The 23,082-nt window shown below is 40.8% G+C and overlaps 2 protein-coding genes across 8 annotated transcripts in view; both read right to left on the bottom strand.

The window, feature by feature from the left end:
- The window catches only part of LOC109410892 (calcyclin-binding protein), a 325,423-nt gene that overhangs the window by 92,125 nt on the left and 210,216 nt on the right, over positions 1–23,082 (bottom strand). The gene's annotated exons all lie outside the window — the stretch shown is intronic.
- Positions 1–23,082, bottom strand: part of LOC109410890 (E3 ubiquitin-protein ligase TRIM33) — a 253,811-nt gene that overhangs the window by 22,853 nt on the left and 207,876 nt on the right. For 3 of the 7 annotated variants that reach the window (XM_062859017.1, XM_062859018.1, XM_062859020.1), the window contains exons 1-3: positions 9,551–10,426; positions 9,223–9,399; positions 4,032–4,532 (exon numbers count right to left, since the gene is read on the bottom strand). In XM_062859017.1, the coding sequence (XP_062715001.1) occupies positions 4,032–4,532; positions 9,223–9,399; positions 9,551–10,384 (1,512 nt within the window). In that variant the 5' untranslated portion in view covers positions 10,385–10,426. Of the gene's footprint in view, positions 1–4,031; positions 4,533–9,222; positions 9,400–9,550; positions 10,427–23,082 lie in introns of those variants that run through there. The other 4 variants (XM_029874471.2, XM_062859019.1, XM_062859021.1 and 1 more) reach the window with 3 other exon arrangements.

Genomic DNA, 23,082 nt, shown 5'->3' with positions numbered 1-23,082 from the left:
CTAAAGGTAGGCGATGGCTTAAGGATTTAATAGCCTACATTTAATAAATCGTATATTTTACTGTAAAAGAGCATTTTCAAAAAAGTTTCATTCAATAAATTCAACTCTAGGATATCATATTGAAGTAATACAATGATTTCGAACCTCATATTGTATCTAGTATTCATGTCATGCATGAATGTTTGACCATGTATCTCATTGCGTCACGAAACATAGTTATGGAAAAATCGATTTTTTTCATGTTTATGAAATTCAATTTTCAAGAATTACATGTCATTTAATAGCTAAATAATGGCAGATTACGATATACCATTCGATAGCAGAAACTGATTCAATGTAAAATGCTTGTTTGAACATTTCATGAGGTCGGTCATGCCGATCAATGTTACCCCGCTGATCAATGATACCCCGTTTTACGGTACTATCATCCCGTGTTCATGGGGCTGCAGGCGTCCGGCTTAGCGTTGACGGCTGATTCGACTGATACTGCAAGACTTTAAGTGACCTATTTCTAGTTTGGGAAGTGAAGGCGCTCTCTATACGAAGCACAAGCCCGACGGACTAAACCTGTGCTGAACAAGAAGTACAAATCATGTTTAAACTGTAACAAGCTTTGGACATCTCGTAACTGATTGCCCTCAGAAACAAAAACCTGGCAATCACTCAAAACCGAAGAACAAGGTTTGAGTACGATGTTGGTTGTTGGCAAGGGCAATGCAGTGGAATGGTTTTCCGACTTGGCAGTTAGCTCCCCATGAGCTACCACACGACGAGAAGTGAAGATAATTTCACGAAGCAGACAGTTTTCACGCACCCAATTGATACGGTGAACACCTCAAGCTGCAAGAAGGACCCATTGAAGTTCAGTAGCTGCTACATGTTCCGAATCTGACAACAAACCTTTCATCAGTAAGCAAGATTTGCCGCAAAGGATTGACGGTGACGTTTACTGCGGATGCCTGTAAAGCTACTGATCAAGATGGAGCAAAGCTCTGGCACAGACGACTAGGGCACTTGAACGAATGCAGCATGAACTTGTAATCATCAGTAGGTCGGCTCCAACCATGGCTTGTAACCATGGTGGACAATTTGGAACTTCAGAAGGAAGCGACATTCGATTGTGTAACCTGCGTAACAAAGAAACTAGGGTCTAGGGGAGGGTCTCCCGTTAGCCTAGTGGTTAAGGCTATGGAGAGCCAATCCGGAGAAGGCGGGTTCGATTCCCGATCCGGTCGGGAAAATATTCTCGACTGCCTGGGCATAGTGTATCGTATACTTCCTGATGTCGAAGAGCATCGTCAAAGATGTGTTAGAGAATTTCAAATCCATGGCTGAACGACCGACTGGAAGAAAATCAAAGACTTTGAGGTTGGACAATGGCTCGGAATTCGTAAACTCGGCGATGGAAACGTGCATGCGGAGAGACGGCATAAATCATCATCATCGTACAGTCCTCAGCAGAATCGACCCACGTTGAGAAGGCCAGATACTACTACTAAGGGCCGATTTCTTCACCATGGCTTAAGCGTTAAGCCAGGTTTAACTATATGGGTAAGCCTGGTTTACCGGTTAAGCCGAGGTGAAGAAATCGGTCCTAAGATCTGCAAGTTACGAAAGCCGCTATATGGATTGAAACAGTCAAGCAGACTGTGGAATAGACAGCTAGATTAAACAATGCGGCAGTTTGGACTTTCCCGTTCCAGCGTGAACCCTTGTCTGTAGGAACAAGATTAGCAAGAAACAGATGATTTTCGTTACAATCTATGTTGATGACCTGTTGATCTTTACTAACAACTCGGACTAGAAGGAGAAATTGAAGAAATTCCTGAATAGTCGCTTCCAGATGAATGATCTCGGGGCGGCGAAGTTATGTTTAGGACTGAGGGTTACTTGCGACCGCGAGGGTGGCGCATTACAGCTCAACCAGTCAGAATACATCGAGGAAGCTCTGAAGCGGTTCCATTGGGAGACTTGTAGACCTGTGGCAACAGCTGCGAATCTCGGAGACCGATTGGATGGCTCATTATCTGCACGAACCCATGAGAATATTCAAGCGATGCGGACCGTTCCCTATAAGCAGGCCGTGGGATGCTGAATTTACCTAGCTCAAGGAACACGACCGGACATCTCATTAGCGGTAAACAAGGTCAGCCAATTCAGCAGTAATCCGCTACGCTAGTAATCATGCTAGTAATAGATGTTGACTGCATGATAAACTTTTTTTTACAAACGATAGGGGTAGGCGGGGCAATATGGACACCCTAAGGTTTTTGCCAACTTTACCTGGCAAGATGTCAAAAAAGTTTAGTTTTTTGATACATGTATCCTTTTAAAGTCTATTTAGCATCTATTGCATAAGAATGCTCACGAAGAAAAATGATTTATCCACTTCAAAAAATGTTATGAGAAATGTTAGTTTTTCATGACTGTCTTCAAGCATACGGGGCATTATGGACACCCCCATGGGGCAATATGAACACCATGAGACTTTTACAATTCGTACATTATTTATACCTATAAAGTCATTTCATTACAAAACAACTATTATGGATGAATAATAAGCCGAACTTTGTTCAGATAATCTAAATTCAGGCTGTTTTGGATAAAGCTTCGTTTTTGTCGGCATGTACAGCTGTGCCTAGAACAACTATTTTCCACTTCTGTCGTTTTTTGACCAATTTGTTTCACCCTATGTCTACTTTAGTGAACATTTAACCGAAAATATACTGAAATCGAAGAATTTAGTTGGTTTGTGATTTAGGTTATATTTTTCCCTTGCCGCTTCTTTCAAAAAGGTGAGTGTCCATTTTGCCCCGGCAGCAGAAGATATTTCCAAACTTGATTTTTGATATAATAAAGAAGAAAATATAAACATGTTAAGCATGTAGATACAGCAAAACTACTTGCATGTGTTCTAGAAATATTAGGTTTTAATCGACCTGCAATAAATTAATCACTAAATCTTATTTTAGATGGTGTGAAAATTATAATTTCCATGCACAAAAAACGGAGGACGCAACTTTTTCGTGTAAAATCAAGTATAATTTTAATTTCGAATTTTTATTTCCTGAAACTACGTTTTAGACAAATGGACTCTATTCTCCATTCATTAAAAGTTCAAAAAAGTTCGCATATTTCAAAATATTGAGGGTGTCCATTCTGCCCCGGGTGTCCATAATGCCCCACCTACCCCTATGTTTTACATACGGGAGAGAATCTCCTTTAGAATACGCGTATCTGTCAAAGAATAAGCATTACAGGACGGAATTAAAAGGTACAAAATTGATTACACTCAATTAAAAAAAGGCATTTTGCTTAGAGGGTTCAAAAAATCGGTACAAGATGGAAAATCCTTTTAGCAGTACAGTAGCTGGATAAGGAGTGTAAATGTTGAGAGCTTTCATTATAAATATTGGTAGCCAAATGACGATACCGATATTATAATATAGTTGGTAAATTATCATGAATCTGCGTACCAAATGGGTAAATTAATGGAAGAAGCGTGGTTTGGCGATTCACGGTCATTGTATTACGTGCAATATTTTACAAGTTGTTCAATTTAATCTTAAAAGATTCATCGACATTTGAATTTCACGTGAGGTAAAGCATACAAGATCTAGTAACACGAACTCGCATGAAACTCGTAGTTTCTCCGAGAAAAATAAGGAAGAAACTAATCAAACAAACAGCTATAGCAACATCAAAACGTGTCAGATGAACAATTTCTACAAAATTTTGAAACACGTTCCGCAAATCCCGCAAGACGATGATATCTGACTGGCGTTCCAATCTAAACCTAATCACACGTTCCATCTCACAACCGCCAGCAGATTTCAGCGCAGACACGACCCACTCGAAAAGGCACGTTCTCCTTGTCCCCGTTATGGTCCACCAAGAAACCCGTGTGGAAGAACAAAATTAAACAACATTATCCGCACCCACGTTCCTGTGTGTCTACCAACACCATTAGACGTGTTCATTTCCATTTCGCTCTCCCCCTAAGCCGTGAAAAATCACGTTCCAAAACCTACCTGCGAGTGTATGTGACACATGATGCTCTTCCCGGAGAGACCGCTGCTTCCGGGCGTTTCGCTGCAGGCCGCCTCCTTCGGTTTGATCGTGTGTTCCTTGGTGATTTTCAGTCGCTGATGGGCCTGCACGCAGCTATCACAGATAAATTCCGCACACTCGACGCACCATGACGTGGCGATGGCATCGTCCGAGCAACTACTGCACTTGATCATGTCCTTGGTGGACTCGACGCTGCCGGGGTTGTCGTCGGCCGTGCTTTCGCTGAGGAACACATTGTCGATGATGAACTCCATCCGGGATTCCATTTTGCACACCGGGCAGTATAGGACCGGGGCGTTGTGCGGCAGGTCGGAGAATTTTTGCTTCATGCAGGGATCGCACGCCACGTGCAGGCATTCGAGCAGTTTTGGGCGATCGGTGGTGGCCAGGATCTGCTGACACCAGACGCACTTAGTCTGGATCTGTGTATCCGCGGAGGCGGTTTCCGGTAGGCCGTCACCCTGCAAACAGGGGAGAGAATGGGGAAAAATTTCATTAGAATGAGGAAAAAGAGATACGTTCATTGTGTTCAACCTGAACGTGGACAGCCCTAGTAACATTTTAGGGTTCTATTAGGGTTATGAAGAGAAAATGTCGGGCCACTGGACAACGGACGACCATGCAAATTTATCCGCTCCGGAGAGAGAATCGAACCCTAACCTCATATTTTGCAAAATTCGAAAAAAATGAAGAACTTGATGTGTTTTCGCCATAAATAATAGTATTGCATAATCTGCTGGGATCCGCGAAGCTCTTGAAATCTCAAATGTCATTTAGAGACACATTAGGGATATTCCAGGTCAGCCAAACTACCTTGGCGTTCAGGACTTCAGCTCTACACTCGTAACAACATCCATATCTGCTATACTGAGTAACATTGCATATTAATTCGTGATTACTGGACCAATTTGAAGTATACTTTTTTATTATAAAACTTTGGGACATTCAGGTTCGTCCAAACTGTTCTATAATATAGTCCTTCAAATCTACTAGAAAAACTTTATGTGTTTTCACCATAAATACATAATAGCATAGCATAATCTGCTGAGATCCGTGAAGCTCTTGAAATCTCAAATGTCATTTAGAGACACTATGAGAATGTTCCAGGTCAGCCAAACTATCTTTGAGTTCAGGACTTCAGGTCTACAATCGTAACATCAGCTATATCTCACATACTGAGTAACGTTTCATAATCAATCACGGTAACTGGACGAACCTGAAGTCTATTATATATTATTATAAATCTTTGGGACCTTGAGGGTCGTCCAAAATATCCTGAAGTTAAGCTCTTGATAGTAACAGTAGTTAATCTCACAATGTTAAACTGAAATCTGTAATCCCCCTGACATACCATGAGTCATTTCAAGATAGTTTTGAGATATTCCAGGTCAACAACACTACTCCGGAGACCATAGCTTCAGGTCTACACTTGTGATGATAGCTTTTGCCACTACGTTAAGTAGTGTTTTATAATCCAATGTACTTAACAAAGTAGTTAGAGGAACAATATATTTGTGAGATATTATGGTCTTCCTTACTGTTATAAAGCTTAGTTGATAAAAACAACCACTGTAACTTGCAGAAGACTTCCTGGGCATGATAGATTACAAATCGTAGCTTTGTATAATGAAAGAAGTTGCCGTTACACCCGAAAACTTTAGGATCTAAACTCAAGAACAGTTTGGATGACCTAGGATATCCCGACTGATCTGATATTGTCTATTAACCTTTCAGAAGACTTCCTGGACTTGATAGATTACAAATCGTAGCTTTGTATAATGAAAGAAGTTAACGTTGCACCCGCAGACTCAACACTCAAGAACAGTATGGATGACGTATGCTATCTCGACTGATCTGATATTGTCTATTAACCTTTCAGAAGACTAATTGGACATGACAGATTAAAAAAACGTAGCTTTGTATAATGAAGGAAGTTACCGTTCCATCCGTAGACTGAAGGATCTAAACTCAATAGTAGTTTGAATGAGGATATCCAGAAAAAAAAATCTGCATTATATTCTACCGTTTTAATGCTATTGACCACCAAAACTACAGAAAAGCGTAGAAAAAACTCCATAATAACGCTTGGGAAAGTTCCGTCTTCAAAGGGTCAATTGCACTTCCACAAAGGATTTCTGGAGAGTTCCTAGGAAGAAAACCACGAGGGATTTTTTTTCGGGAGTTCCTCTGGGGAATTCTTTAAGAGTTTTGTCTAGATGAGGTGTTCAGGTGATTCCGTTAGAAGTTCCTCCAAGAGTTTCTTTTACTTCTAGAACTTCTTTCTCAAGATTTATCTAGAAGTTCCCTCTAGGGATTCCTTCTAGGGATTTCCTTCTGGAGATTTGTTTTGTGAAGTCCTACAGAGGTTCCCTCTGGACATTTCTCCAGGTGTCTTTGGGGATTTCTCCAGGGGACCCTCTGTGGATTCCTGCCGGAGTTTTTTCGAGCGACACCCGTAGGAGTAATTGCAGGAGTTATTTCTGAGGATTCTCACAGAAGTTCTTTTTGAAGATTTCTTCAGGTGTTCCTTTTGAGGTATTGTTCAGTTTCTTCGGGATTTCCATCGGTGGTTATGTCCAGAAACTCCTTCGGGAGATTCTAAGAGGAATCCACTCTGAGGATTACATCAGTAATTCATTCTGGTATATTTCCCAGAAGTTACTCCTAGAGGGAGTTCTGTAGGGAGTCTCCAAACGGCTCTCCTGGAGGAACACCAGGGATATCCCAAAAATAAACTTCTGGAGGGATTTCCAAACAGAATTTCCTAGATAAATCTCAAAAGAGAATTCCTCGCGGAATCTCCAAACATAATTCTTCTCCAGACGGAAATTCCGGAGAAATCCTCAGGGAATTACTGGCGTTATCTCCATTATGAATTACCGATAGGATCCCCAGAGAGGATTCCTCGAAGAACCTCCAGAAGGAACTCCTGGAGAAATCCATAGAGTAAACTGCTGCATAAATCTCCAGAAGCATCTTCTGGATGAATCTCCAGAGGAAGCCACTGGAGGAACTCGAAGGAACTTCCATTGAATTCCCCAATAGGAACTCGTAGAGAGATTCGTAGAGGAATCTCCTGGACGAATCTCTAGATGGAATTCCTGGAGGGATTCTCAGAGGGAACTTATGAGGGAGTTCCTAGAGGGAACTTTCAGAGGGATCTCTAGAAACAGAACTAGTTGAATAGCGGTTTCTTAAGCTAAAGTTGACCTAAGAGTCATTTGTTTGAGAGCATGCTTCTGAACTGAGATAGAAGCAAGTGAGTATTCTGGACGAATCTCTCCTGGAGGGATTCTCAGAGGGAACTTATGAGGGAGTTCCTAGAAGGAACTTTCAGAGGGATCTCTAGAAACAGAACTAGCTGAATAGCAGATTGACCTTAGAGTCATTTGTTCCACTCTTATACAGCAACAATTCTTGACGTGGAACTCCTGGAGGAATCCACACATAGAATTTTTTGAGCAATCCCCAGCAGAACTCAATTCCTGGCGAAATCCCCACAGGAGCAACAAGAGAACTGCCATTGAATTCCCCAGTAGAAACCCGTAAAGGAATCCCCGGAAGAATCTCTAGAGAAATTACCAGTTGAAATCCTGGAGGAATCCCCAGAAGAAATTCCTAGAAAAAATTCCAGAAGGAAATCCTGAAGGAGTCTCCAGACATAACTGAAGAATTCCGCAGAGGAACACCTGAGGGTCCCAGATGCAAAGGGGTGTAAGTGGGGTTTGCATCATTTGGCATAAGGCCGTTTGGCATAATGTCACTTGGAATAAAGACATTTGGCATAATGGACACTTGGCATAATAAAGAAGGGTGCATTTCCATTATGCCAAATGACCGTTATGCCAAATGACTTTATGCCAAGTGACCATATGCCAAATGACCTTATGCCAAATGACCTTATACCAAATGACGTTATGACAAATATTCCGCTCCCGTGTAAGTGACCATTTTGTCGGTTTTGTGCTGAGCATATCGAAAAATTCTTAAAATTCGAAAGCATTCAGGAGCTTATATAAGTTTATTTCTACGATGATTAGAAAAATTAAAATGAATCGTAGAAGATTGGGTCGATTTTGAAAGTGGGTTTTTGTTTGCAAAATCGTAACTTGTTCTGTAACTTAGTTTGTTAAAGCGCCGGACTAGAGACAAGGAGTCGTGGGTTCGAATCTCACAAGTGGCATTTTTTTAAATTTATCTCTTAATATGTCAATTAAACGCGCTTCTCGTTCAAATGCTTTAAGTTTTTACGACAATATTCGACGTTCTTGCAACATTCCCTGCCCATTGTGTCCTTCCCGATTTGGCAATCTTCTGAATACTGTAGATACACCGCTACACATCGTTCTTCTACCTACACCGGGTCTATTTAGCATTTTTTTTACAAATTTTGAACATTTAGTACGAAGGTTAACCTTTTCAGTCGGAATTTTCTTCTGGAACCTCTGTATTTCACACCTCACATTACTGCGAGACAAACTAGACGAATTACTCAACCGCGTTCAAATTCATATGCGAAGCCTCTCATAGTTCTACATACCAGCACGTGCTTTGATTTAGTTGCATGCACCACCAGCCTGACTTTGCTGCCTTTCAGGCAAGTACTACATTGCATTATACTGTATTATACAGCTACCCAAGTAGCATTTTGAAGTAAAATTAGTCTTGTAGAGGTTTTGAGAACCGACATAAAGCATTACATCTTTTATTTTGGTTTTATGATGGTTCTCAAAACCTCTTCTAGTCTATTTGACTACAAAATGTTATTTGGGTATGCCACTATATCAAATGTTCTGTCAATAATGGCTTTGTCATCTGCGAAGCAGACAAATTGACCTGATCTCGGAAAAGTCGTACACCAGCTCGCTCAAATTACTCCTTTCAGGGAGATTGTGAACAGGTTGAACCACCCCAGTCGCTGGACTGTTCAACCGAGGCAAGTTTTTAAATAATTGACAACGATGACTTCCCAGGATTAAGTCGGTTAAGGGTTTTCAGGGCCCATCGGCTCAACATGCTGTTAGCGATTCGACATTCATCTAAAAGTTGATTTATTGTGTTATTGAAACATTCAGAACTTGTCACTTGCTAGCCAAACGTCACATAGTAATTTGTAAAAAAAAACACAGATACAACACATGCGTAAAATACCTGCATGCGGCTCCTCAGTGTTCTATAAAGGGCCAGACAACTGCGCATGATGGCTAACTCCTCCGGATTAGTTTGGATAAGCCCCCAGGCTTTTTTACATATTTCCAGTTGTTCTTGTTCCGGTACAGGAATGGCATCAGGTGATCGCAGTCGTGGCCTGATTTTTAATTTTTGAATCTAATTAAATAAAATTTTGAAAATAAGTCATGTATACAGTTTCGTTTGAGAAATCTCCGCTTGACAGGGAGTTTATGATAGCGTTTCGACTGTAATGCCTAAATTCAATTATTGCGTTATTGTACATTAGTACATCGCATGCGTAAAATACCTTCGTGCTTTCCACCAGTGCTTTGTAATATAAATCAACACGGTGCCAAATTCCTAATTCCTTCGATTTCCCTCGAAACATCTGAAACTCGTTGTTGTTTCTTTGGTCAGGTTCTTTTTGCGATACCGTCGTAGCTTGGCTACCGTTGAGCTCTGTTGCCTGCGGCTGCGATATCAAATCTTGGCGGACGGTGAGCTTTGCTGTCTGCGGCTGCGATGTCGAATCTTGGTGGTCGTTGTGCTCTGACGGCTGCGACTGTGGTACCACATCTTGGCCACCGTTGGGCTCCACTCGCTCCAGTTGTGATGCCAAATCGTCAAGCTCTTTTGGCTCCAGTTTCGATACCATATCTAGAAAATCGTTTATCTCTATTGGCTCCAGTTTTATTGCCATATTTTCGTGGTCTTCCAGGTTTGCTGGCTTTAGTTTCGATCCCAAATCTTTGCTGTCGTTAAGCTTTATTGGTTGTGCTGGTGGTGGCATAAGATGACTGTCGTTGAAATTTTTCTGCTGTATTTGCGATGTCAAATGTTGGAGACCATTTAACTCTATTGGTTTCAGCTGTGATGCCGAATCTTGGCTACCATTGAGCTTTATTGGCTCCAGCGATGGCATATCTTTGAATTCCTTGAGCTCTTTTGGCTCCAATTTTATTGCCATATTTTGAAAATCATTGATCTCTATTGGCTCCCGTTTAATTACCACGTCTTGGGGGTCGTTGAGATTTTTTGACTGCAAGTTCGAATGTTTGAAACTGTTGAGCTCCATTGGCGGCAATTGTGGTGCCAAATCTTTGAGGTCGTTGAACTCTATGGGCTCCAGCTTAAATTCCATATCATCGAAGTCGATGATCTCTATTGTCTGCAGTTGTGATACCGTATCTTGGCTGCCATTAAGCTTCATTGGCTGCAACTTAGGTTCCAAATCTTTGCATTCGTTGAACGGTATTGGTTCCAGTTTAGGTTTCAAATCTTTGCATTCGTTAAACGGTATTGGCTCCAGTTTTGGTACCGTAACTTGGCAGCCGTTGAGCTTTACAGGTTGCTGCTGCGTTGTGAAATCTTTGCAGCAGTTGATCTTTATTGGTTGCAGTTGTGATACCTTATCTTTACGTCTATTAAGCTTTATGGGCGGCCTCCTTCCTACAATAGTTGGACGATTCATCTGAAAAACACCGTTGAAATACATTATTTAAAAAAAATAAGAATGTCGCAATAAATCAGACATTAACACTCAAAGAGTTTTCGGATATTCTTATAGAAGTTGTTCTGTAGAACACAAGTTTCTTTTAAATTCCTCAAGTAGCTTCTGTTAGAATTCCCGCACAATTTTCACTGAGAATACTGCCATAAGTTTGTTCAGAGATTCGGAGTATTTTTTTTTATTCCTGTAAAAATATTTTAAAATTCCTTTAGTTCCCAGTATTTTTATTCCTTCTTGTCTGAAGTTCATTTGAGTAATCTCATAGTATGAGATCGCATTCTTTGAAATTCTCAAGAACTTTCTGCCGGATTTTGTGCAGGCATTTTTTTTCAGAACATTTTCTTGCATTTCTTCACGAGTTTCTGGCGAAATTTTCCATGGTCGTGAGTTTTTTTTTTTTTTTGCGGCAATTTCAGGAAATCTCACGGGATTGTTCTACGTAATCATTTGGAATTTCTCCAGAAATACTTTTTGGCTTCCGCATGCGGTTGCATCTGGGATTTCTTTAAAGATGTTCTAAGATTTCTCGAAGTAATCTCGAACGATTCCGTTATATTATCTCTTGAAACTGGATGAAAAGTTTTTGTTTGGATATCTAAACTATTTCGTGATCCATGAGATTTCTAGGAGAGTTAATATTGGGATTAAACCAGATGTGTAAAATTGCTTTATAAAAACTTTTTGGAAGTTCTGCGGGGATTCTCTCACGAACTTTAGCAAAAATTGGAATTACATATTTAATGAATTTACTCTGTGGCTTTAATTTCCCCGAAGTTTTCTTCAGGAATATGAGATCTATTACGATTTTTCATTCGTAAATCCTCTACAAATTCCTTCTGACCTTTCTCAAGGGTCTCCTTTTAGAATTTCCACAAATGTTCTTCCTGGGATTCTACAAAAAGGACTTTCAAGCCCTTTTTCAAGAAAAGTTTCTAATGTAATTCATTCATAACTTCGTTTTTGAATTCCTCAAAAGCTTCTACTGGATCCCTTCCTGAATCGTCTTTTTATTTTCCTAGATTCCCTACTTGTTTTCCTCCAACAGTTCTGAATATCCTCCATGAATTATTTCTGGAAATCTTCCAGTAGTTCCTTGTGGCTTCTTCAGAAGTTCTTCCACGATGAAATTTTAGACGCCGTTCTCTTTTCGGGAATCTTCTGCTAGGACTACGTTGCAGGAATTCTACTGGAGTCACTTTTGAGGATCCTCTAGCAGTCATTTAAGAATTCCATCTGAAAATCCTGCAGAGGTTTCTTCAGGGAGCCCTAGTGGAGTTCTTTTTGGAAATTTTTCAAGAAATCTTTCTGAAAATCCTCCAGGAGGTACTTGTAGGTATCATTGAGAATACCTTTTCGGGAATCTTCCACGAGTTCTTTCTAGTAATTCTCACGGAGTTCCTTCAGGAAATCATCCAGAAATTCTCCCTGGGTGTCATTTTTTTGAATCTTTCAGTAATTTCTTCCGGAAGTTCTCCGGAAATGGGGAAATTTCTAAATCGAATTTCTGGATTGATGAAGAATTAAACAATTGCCGGAGGAAGCTCAGCACAAATGAATTTTCTGAAGGGATTCTTGAAGAAATTCCCAGAAATAAATGCTGGAGAAATCAGCAGAAAGTCTTCTTGGGGAGATTTTCAGAAACCCTCAGAAGAAGTTTAGAAAAGAATCCTTAGCAGGAATTCCTGAATATCTCCTGACGGCATTTCAGGGGTGATCGACAGATGAAAATCCAGAAGAAATTGCTGGAGCATCCTCAGAAGCAATGTCATTGAAGTTGCCCAAAGACAAAAAGTTTGAAGGATAATCGAGTACAGCCTGTACCATGACAAATTGTGACTATGTCGAAGTAATTCGTTGATCTACCAAATGACTAGGAAATCTACTACTGGAATCAGACCAGAAATCGGCAGTAGCGTCGCAACCTTCAAACTACAATTACCTCGTTCTGGTTCGAAACTCCTTCTCTCACTCCAAGTCTTGGGCAAGTGGCCTCACTGCGACGCTTGCACAAGCTCTGCACCGGTATTCCGAGCTCCGGTCCAGGGCCGTCCATATTCGAGTTCCGCTTTCGTGCTGTCTTTCGGATTACAACTCCTGTCGCCAACTTTCTGTTTAGATTCTACCCGTTCGCTCAAATTCTATCTCCACGTCTAGGTGCGACCACGTATGCTGTCCTCTGTTGCAGTCAATCCGTCAGCCTAAGGATACCGTGCTGCGATTCCACGGTTTATGCAACCGACCCTTCTTCAGAACGATACGTGCTGTCGAACACGCTTCTGGGCCCATAACCTGTAGCAACTAGTCCACCATGGTCACGCAGGCTATAGTAAGCCTAGCCCCGACCGTTTCTAAATAATAGTGAAAGAATTAATGCAGTCATCTTCCATGTAAGTAGACGGTATTCTTTATTCGCTCTAGGCATATACAATTCAACAACAATCGCCTTCCAAATCATTATTCCTATGCTAGTAGTTCTAGTAGTCACCAGACGAGGAACTCAAACTTCGGAGATAATGCATAGCGTAGTGTGGAACAGTTTCCATTCGTGTTGAAGTTTTTCTCGCAACGGAGAATCCCACTCGCAGGATACGCTGTCGCTGATACTGCATGAAGAGTTTCGTCATCGCGATATATTTGATAACTGGACCTAGAACGCCAAGCGGGTTGAAGATCTGAGCGATATACGACATCACTTTTCGTTTGGTGAGGATGGCAGCCACCGGGAAGTGGTAGATCAACCTTCACTCGGTGCGGTGGTTATCGACCTTCGTGGAGATTGCCTGCTAATCTTGCTCATGGTGAAGCGATTGGATAACTAGGTTTTCCTGTGAAACATCATGCAACACTTCCTGAACGTTCGATGTTCATTTCCAACCCAGCAGAACTAAGCGTAGCGGTGGTGACTTGCTGTTGGAGAACTTCAGCAGATTCCAAGTTCGAACGCCCAGACAGAAAATCGTCGACGTAGAAATCTTCTGTTACTGGTTCGACTGCAGCGAGTTACAATTCGGCTTGATCCTTGGAATTCTGCTGGAGTGTCCTCGTTGCAATATACGGTACGCTTGCGGTATCGTATGTGACGGTTTGCAGTTCACATGTCTCGATGGGATCGGATGGACTGGTCCAATGGTTAATTCGGGAGGAATGATAAGATCATCAAGATGGTACAGCACTTTTGTGTGCATCGTCTCCACATTTGCTACGATTCGCAGCTATGATTCGCATCAGAACAGAAACTTCACGTAGATAGTGTAAAGGTTCTGCTGGACAACCTGTCCAACTAGGAGTGTGTCATTCAAAGAATAGCAGGACAAACTCTCGTGTGACGCGTCGAAGACTATCCTGACCGTCGTATTTAGTTGTGCTCGTTTCTTTGAAGATGACGTGGTGTGGAATGAACTGATCGTATGAGTCCTTAGTTGAAGGATCTCTTCCATGACGGTCTTCAAGACTCAAAAAGCGTCGATCGCCGATTGACATGGATTCTCCCACAGAGGTCCACTGGAGGCGAACGATGATGTACCATCCACATTCAGGGGAGCAATCCGTGATTATAGCCCATTAAATTGCTTACACAGTTTTGAAACTGCACTTGGATGTCTGTTCTCTGAGCTGGTGGTGTAGAAATGTTGAAATTTCGATGAAAATACAATAGAAAACTGGAAATTATGATAGCATATCAACAATTTTGAATGAAAACTGCTGGTACCGATTATCTTGGCTATTCCGATGAGTACCGTTATAGAACTCTTTCAAAAATAAGGAATGCCTTCAGAGATTTGTTTAGATATTCGAGGATTTCTCTGGAGATTATATTCATGATTCTTCCTTTCATTACTTCCGAAGTTTCTATCGTAATCGCCCTTTAAATTCTTTCACAGTTTTCCCACAGAACTCTTCCCGACTCGAGCTCTTCCATGCATTTATCAAAGGTTTTTTGTCTAGATGTTTGCCGGAGTTTTTTCATCTAACTTTCTCCAGTTCTCCAATGTTGCTCTCCGTATTTTACGTATTTCCTTCCATAACCCGTTCTTTCCGAGATTCGGTGTTCTTTCGGAATTTCTGGAAGTTGTTCCAGTAACTTCTACCAGCACTTCTGGAGGAATTTTTAAAGTGATTTCTGCTGGAGTACGTCCCGGGGTTTCTTCCAAAGGTTTTCCTGAAGTGTTCCCAAAGTATCTCGCTGGATTCCTCCTGGAGATCCTTTCAAAGCTAAGCCACAAATTCCAGAATATCGTTCGAATAGTTTCTCTTGGGATTTTTTCGAGCTTCTTCCAGGAATTTCTTTCAGAGTTTTCAGGCTGGATCATGCCGTCCGAGGCCATATTGCCCCGGTCCTTTTGGCTCATTTTTGGCAGAAAAAAAACGTTCAAAAGCTCGTGACGCCATTGCGTGTTTGGACGTTATGCCACTGAAAAATACGCCATGAATTCCTGGGATATTATGGCCTCGGACGTTATGATACTGCACCGTATTTTCTCGTGAGATTTCCTCCAAAGGTCCTCTTGAGATTTCTCCAGTAGGTCTTTGCGGAGCTTCTCGAAAGATTTCACCTGAATTCCTTCCGATATTTATCCGACAATTTCTTACAAGAAATTTTGTAAGCTCTCTCAGGAGACATTCCGAGAAAAAAAAAAACCCGCATGAACTCCTATGAGCAACTGTTAAAGAAATCCCAAAAAAGCAACCAGAATTTTGGGACGATTTCCGGTAGGGATTTTGAGAATAGTTCTGGGAGTAATCCTGAGAAAATATGCTACAAAAGCGTTGATTTTCTTATCTCATCGCCAACGTTTCGATCCAGATGTTGGGATCTTCTTCAGGGCTCGGAATTAATCAATATTGTCTAATCCCATGTACACGGGATTAGACAAAATTTATTAATTTCGAGCAATGAAGAAGATCTCAACATCTGGATCGAAACGGCGATGAGATAAGAAAATCAACGCTTTTCTTTGACTGAAAGCCGAAATCCTCGAGAAATAAGTCAACTTCCCAGTCGAATCACTACAAGTATATGCTACAAAACTTATTTCAGGTGGATTATTGTAAGAAATGTGGTATACAAGAAATGACTAAGGGGAAAAGCTCTGAAAGAAATCACTTGAAGAGTTCAATGAGAAATATTGGCAATAGCTCCCGTAGAAACCCAAAAGACACTCAAAAATCTTAGGGGAAAGACCAGGATAAAAAAGAAATCTCAGGGAATTATTTTGAAGAAATTTCATGATAAACCTCGGAAAAAGTACCAGGAGTAACAGCCGCAGAAAATTCGCGAAAAACTGCTTTAGAAATCCTTTGAGGAGCTTTAGTAGAAATCCCAGGAATAACTCCTGCAGCAACTCTGGAAGAAATCCCGCGAAAACCTTCTTAGCTAGAAATTCTGTAGAGCCCCCGGAGAGAAATCGGTTGGATTTCAGGAATCCTGGAATCAAGGAGAATTTCGGAAAAATGTCGATAGGAATCCGAAAGAATCTTCATGGAAACTCATAAACGAATACCAAATGGAAAAATGGCGTGGGAAAATACAAATGGAATCTAGTGAAAATCCTAAGAGGCATTCCAAGAGGTATTTCTAAAAAGGTTTCATTAGAAACCATGATGAATGTTTTTTTTTATCCTTGTTGCGGGATTTAAACTACCAAATTCATCCGCGTCTACATGGGCAGCATCTTACCGGAATCGTCAACTTGCCGGAAATATCTGCTAGACCTACGAGCTCTTATCTTCTTCATCTATAATGGTTACCTAGTTTCCTGCTTGATTTAACTTGCTTTTTGAATGATCACGAGCTTTCAGTTTGAACCTTCAGCATTACGGGAAAAATATTCGTTTTGACCGTTCTTTCTTCAAACTCATAGTAAATCCTCATGTTCGAAAGTAGTAAATATTACATATTCCAATACTTTATTTTATTCATACCAACAATGTAGTAGATTCTATAAATTCCACTTCTGTGAGCTTTGATACAAATAGCAAAGTTAGTTATTTTTTATTCATACCATGCAATGTTTTGTTTTTCATCGGTATAAAACTTTCCTGAGTATTTCAGGTTTTCCCTAGTAAATAAAATTCCCTGGGAATTCCTTTTTTCTCAGGTAGTAGACACCCTGATGTATTTTGAGGTGTTTCCAGGTCAAATTTGAAATTTTAATATACCTTTAGCAAAGTTACAGGCGCATTTGCGAGCCCAAATTATTGCGGATACAGCCTATAAAATTATTCATGAACGGTCTCCAAACGATTTAAATGCGGGCAAAATTTGAAATTCCATTAGGGTTCACATTTATGAAACGGTCGATGTGCCTGCCAGCCAAATTTCTGTGTAGTGGAATGGATGGCAGGCACACACCGACACGTACGGTGGTGAAAGCAGTCTGGCCATATCTGCGCATATATTAGCATTATGTAGTTGCAAAAACTCTGTTATGGGGTTCGACATGAATATGCAGCCTTGTTTAGAAGCACATCAGCATAATAGTAAATTAATTACATACAATTTGTATGTCACTATGAACATTCGCCATTAAGACAGTATATAGATATTCAAATAATTGCGAAAGAGTGGTGGAATGGTGGAGTGGTGATGGACATCGATATGTTTTCTTTTCAAATAGAAGGGTTAAATATTTCACTAAGATCTTATCTTTGCAAAATTTGTCGAGAAATCATTTAAGTTATATGATACAACTAATTTGCACAGTTTTTCTATAACTTTTTTTGTACGGCATGCATCCTCCGTGCAGATAGAATCGGGTGAACTGTATCCATTCACATCATAGTCCCATGTAATACTAAATCCATTAGAAATCCAGCTTTCACTAAATCAAGACAAACAAAGATTTCCAAAAGCACATATCTACCCACATCCGTCGTCGTTGGTCAAACAACCCAAACCGAATCAAGATCAGTCAAGTAACATCCCGCCTTGCCTTGAAACGTGGATGGATGTTGTCAAATCGAACCGCGTCAGTCCCCATAACGGTGTGCTGTGCAGTAGTGGGATCCTCCAAACATGGAATGTTACAAATCGCGATCTGTCGCCAACCTGCGCGTTGTCAAAGGCTTCCTTCGTCCCCCGTCCAATCAAGTAAAGTAACTCTAAAACGGTGGTGTAAAGTGCCTTATGTTTTCCATTCGTAGTAACTTGTTCTACCCAAATGCGAGCAGCCGGCGGAGGAGAAACCATCAGATTGCGACGTCGCGTATTTGGCGTGGGGGGAAAATGTCGCGCGCGTTTTTTTTTTATCGTTTCGAATAACCAACCACCACCTCCACGCACAATGCCAAATGTAGAAATTGGAAAAATCAATGACGGGGCTCCACCAATCGGGTGCACCAAAATCGGAACTGCATAACTCTCTAGATGGCAGCGAATGGTGGAGACGAATGTGCGGTGGCGAATCAATTTGTCAATTCAGCGGAACCGACTTGGTGGTGCTGATTTTTTTTGCTGATCCAAATCCATTTGGGATGAAGGATGGTGACAAAAGTCGTTGACTGGTCAAATCGACTTGTTTCGAAAATCTTCACACTTAGACCAAATTACTAATGTAGCGGTGGTAAGAGTCCATTGAACAGGTGACCTCTAATTCATGGTGTTATGCGGCTATATGTTTAGGTACCGAGCCTAGGAATGAATGGCAAGGGGGATCTGAAAAACCTAACCGCTAACGGAGCCTGTTGAGTACCATGGCGCCCTCCATAGTATTTTGCCCTTACTGCACTAACCGGAGCAATGATACAGTGGACCTTGTGTTTCTCCGAGACAATCAGCTGCCCTTCTTTGGTCTCAAACTTGAGGCTAAATAGGGGGCGCGATTATGAAGATGTTTAAATTTTCACCTATATGGGTTGGCATTACGCGATTTATACAGTATATTTTGTGTATCCTCGCCTTTGGCGTTTCCAATCGATACCGATCAATCTTCAACATAAAATGTAATGTTCAGTCTGTAGTGGCCGCAAGGTCGAAGACGGTGTAATTGTCTTTTATAAAAGAACAGCAACGATCAATCTTTGCAGACTTATGCACAATGGTACAGCCCAAGTGGCCTTGATACAAGAACCTTACTTTCGTAAGGGGAATTTCTATCTAAAAAACCTTGTGACGGGTTCACACGGGTGTTTGCTACTTTCAGTAAACATGAAATGGCAAACTCGCGTGTTATGCCTCGAGCTTGTGTGCTTGCCAACAACGCAATAGTTGCTACACTCATCTCTGAACTAGCCACCAGAGATGTATCACAATTGATGTAACTGTTGGAAACTTCAACAGGAAATACGTTTATTGTACAGTTTATTAATCGCATGATGAACACTCCCTACTGAGATGCTTTCAAGTAAAATATCGCATACTGCACTTCAAAATGCTTTCCGCAGATTGGTGGCAGTAATGCTAATGCTCACCACATCATCTGGAGCAGCTCAGACATTAATTTAAGAAGCTCCAGTTTGATGGAATACTTAAGAAGTACAGATCTTGGATTACTTAACATAGGCAACCACCCAACCTTCATGGTATCTGCTAGAAAGAAAGTGTTAGAAATCTTTATCTGTATCTTATCATCACTAAATCTTTTTGAACACTTAAATATTACTTCGCAAACTTTGGCGTTTCAGGAATCCCCGGTCAACCAACTGGGATCTCTTTACTGATTTAGTTGCGGCCAAATTTCATGTATACTCACCATCCATTGACACCCCAAGTGGTTTAGATGATGCGGTTGGTACTACAACGATCTTCATCATGGAAACTTTTGAAAAAACTTGTCCTCTACGGTCTGTGAAGAGATCAAGAGGAACCCCTTGGTGGAACTCTAATCTGACGAAGCTCAGGAAACAATGTAGAAAGAGTTGGAACAGACGGCGTTCGGCTGGTTCGGAGGCTTTCATGTCGGCTCCCAATGCCTAAAAGAAAGCTTTCCGGTCTGCTGAACCATTCGGCTGGAAAAATCTTTGTATGTACAAATGTTTCCAGTTTGAGTGAAGTCAGTCGATTGAACAAAATCCTTGCAAAATCTAAGGATTTCCAAGTGAACGAACTTCGTTTGCCAAATGGCGACCTCACTTCCACTAAAAAGGAAGTTTTTTTTTTGTTTTTTTTTTTTGACCAGGTGGAGCTGCATGACAGCTGATAGCAAAGCCTGGACCCTTTCTCAACTTTCCCCCTACTAGTACCAATACTCACGATGGACTAGACGATGTCGTCAACTTGAGCAAAGTGTGTAGTAATTAGTATTGGGTCGTAGTAGTTTTTAAATTTACTGTGTTTTAACTATCCCCATCGCACTCCATCGAAGCTCCAAAGATGATATGATAATTGAACAATATTTCAATAATCGAAAATATCCGAGATCACTGGACAACATTCAGAGAGAAAAAAAGCTGTACATGTTAACGCCTTCAAGGTACTATTCCTGAGAAATATTACAAAGAAGAGCAAAAAATTTGTCATAGCTAATGTTTACAGGTTTGATATTTTTGAAAATTATTCGGAGACAGCTGCCAGAGCTAGCGTTTTTAGCCGATATGGGCAACTAGTTTTCTGATAGCATCTCTAAACAATAAATCAAATAATAACCTAAGTTTTTTACAATACATTCTGAAAATTATTTCAAGCTGATTACCAATAGTGTCAATAACCGATGTTGGTCATTGACAGCACCAGCATCATCCCAAAATAACTCTCATATTAGTGTTAGGTAACATTTTTTGAGCTTCCATTCGATGTTGTAATGAAATCAGTCAAACCCTATACGTCGAAATATAGTCTATAATGTGTCAAATTGTGTTCTTAACCTCGTCTAGTCGTCTTCTGCATATCTGTGATCATCTAAGTCCGAAGTATTTTTACATCCACCGTAACCCTTTAGATTGTCAACCATCCTAAGTCCTAAAGAAACATGTAACAAAATTCCTGCTTTTTTGGTCAGTGTTATAATACCGTCTAGAATATAAAACAAAAAAGTTCAGTCAGCTGATTTTTGTGTTAAAAATTAAAATGATTAAGATTATTTGTCAACTTCTATATATTCATCCCTACAAAACCTATAAAAAGAAGAAATACAAATATAAACTCATTTCTAAAATTAGCAGTTTTGACTGATTAGGGTCCAGAATTTTCTAAAGGTAATAAATTTAATTGTTAACGTTACCTAATCTGTAAGGCTATAAGTCAACTTATCCTAGCGTCCCCTGTGCTGTGTACTTTCGAATTCAATTGATGAATGATGAGTGTAACGCAGAGACTTCCCCTACCCACTCTTGCGTTACGTTAAATTCAACAATTATTGTTAAATTTGAGAAAATTTAAAGAATGCAAAGATTAGGTCTATGCAAGCTGAACTATAACTTGTGATAAATGCACTACGGATACTCCTTTGGTTCCCATTAGCATTTACGGCCGATTCCTTCACTTGCGATCAACTCGTAAACCAGATATATCTAGCTCAAAGTCCAAGCAGTGGAGAATAAACTGGCGCTAAAATGCTAATGGGTTAAGCCCTCCCATCGCGTCAAGATTGAATATCCAGGGGGAGGGACTTCCACTGATGAGGAAGTTTTGGAATGTTTATTCAGTACACACTTCCCCGAATGTGTGGATATTACATCTTCGGATGAACCTGATGTATTTTCTTGTAGTTATGATTTCCTGGATTCGGCTCGGAGTATTATAACTATAGAATCGATTAAGTGGGCACTTAATAGCTTTTCTTGTTGACTGGGGCAGATGGGATTTATCCTATTTTGCTTCAGAAAGAATTTGATTATTTCAAATATGTTTTGAAAAAAAAACTACTTGTTTGCAGTTTTGCTACAGGCTAGGCTACAGGGTATATTCTCAAATCTTGGTTGGATAGTACTGTTAAGTTTATTCCGAAAGTGGGTCGTGCGTCGTATGAAGAAGCAAAGAGTTTCAGATCTATCAGTTTGACCTCTTTTCTTCTGAAATGTTTAGAACGCATTGTCGATCATCACATCCGTGATGTTCATCTGGCCAATGTGCCTCTTCATGTGAACCAACATGCTTACCAATCTGGAAAGTCCACTGTGACTCTTTTACACAAGGTTTTTTGCAATATCGAGAAGGCATTCGATGAAAAGCAATCCTACTTGGGTGTTTTCTTAGATATCGAGGGTGCATTTGACAACGTGCCTTTCGATGCCATATTGGAAGCCGCACGGGGTCATGGTATATCTCCAATGATTTCCAATTGGATTCACCAAATGCTCAAAAACCGATATCTCCCGATGCGTCAAGCAGCGATTGGGAAATTGAGTGTTTGTGGATGCCCTCAAGGGGGAGCCTTGTCACCACTTTTGTGGAATCTCATATCAGATGCGCTTTTGAGGCAACTCAATAATATCGGTTTTCCTACTTATGATTTTGCCGACGACTACCTAACATTGTCAGTTGGTATGCGCAGCAAAACTCTTTTCGATCTGATGCAAACCGCTCTTGGCCTTTCGGTTAATCCGAGTAGAATATCTATTGTTCTTTTCACGGAAAAGCGAAGCCGTAATGGTGTTCAACCTTTGCATCTCTTTGATTCTAAAATCAATGTGACTGAACAAGTAAAGTACGTTGAAGCCATTCTTGATCCCAAGCTTTCCTGGACACCTCATGTTGAGTTCAGAATCAATAAAGCTTGTATGGCCTTCGGGCAATGCCGGCGAACCTTTGGTACAAATGGATTTACACGACTGCTGTTCATTCAATATTGGCTTATGGGTTATGGATGTCTTGTGTGGTGGCAAAAGGGCGAAGTGAGAACGGTCCAATCAAAATTAGGCCATCTCCAAAGGTTGTGCTTAATGGCGATGTCTGGAGCGTTCTCTTCAACTCCCACGGCAGCACTCGAAGTTCTCTATGACGTTGCCCCACTACACATTCATCTCAAACAAGAAGCACTTTCTTACACTTACCGCCTATGGGCAATCGGATTACTAGAGGAAACTCCTGTGAGCCGCAGTTCAACACACACCTCGTTGTTTCCACTTTTGATGAATTGGGACAAAGTTGTCCTTGCTCCAAGTGATCATACAATTGCGTGTAATTTTCCAAATAGGACATTTTCCACGAAATTCCCTTCCCGGGAAGAGTGGACATCTGGAAATCTGAAGAGAAGTATTTCAGACGGCATCGAAGGTCGAGCAGGTGCTGGTATTTATTCTCGTGAGCTAAGGCTGCATCAGTCTTATTCACTTGGTAGACACTGCATCGTTTTTCAGGCCGTAGTCTTTGCTCTTATGTGCGGAGTGCAATCAGCACTTCAGCAGCACGTAATGGGCAAACTAATATACTTCTGTTCAGATAGTCAAGCTGT

Source organism: Aedes albopictus, chromosome 3 (genome assembly GCF_035046485.1).
Source record: "Aedes albopictus strain Foshan chromosome 3, AalbF5, whole genome shotgun sequence".
Taxonomy (NCBI): Eukaryota; Metazoa; Arthropoda; class Insecta; order Diptera; family Culicidae; genus Aedes; species Aedes albopictus.
This window is presented reverse-complemented; position numbering and strand designations above follow the sequence as displayed.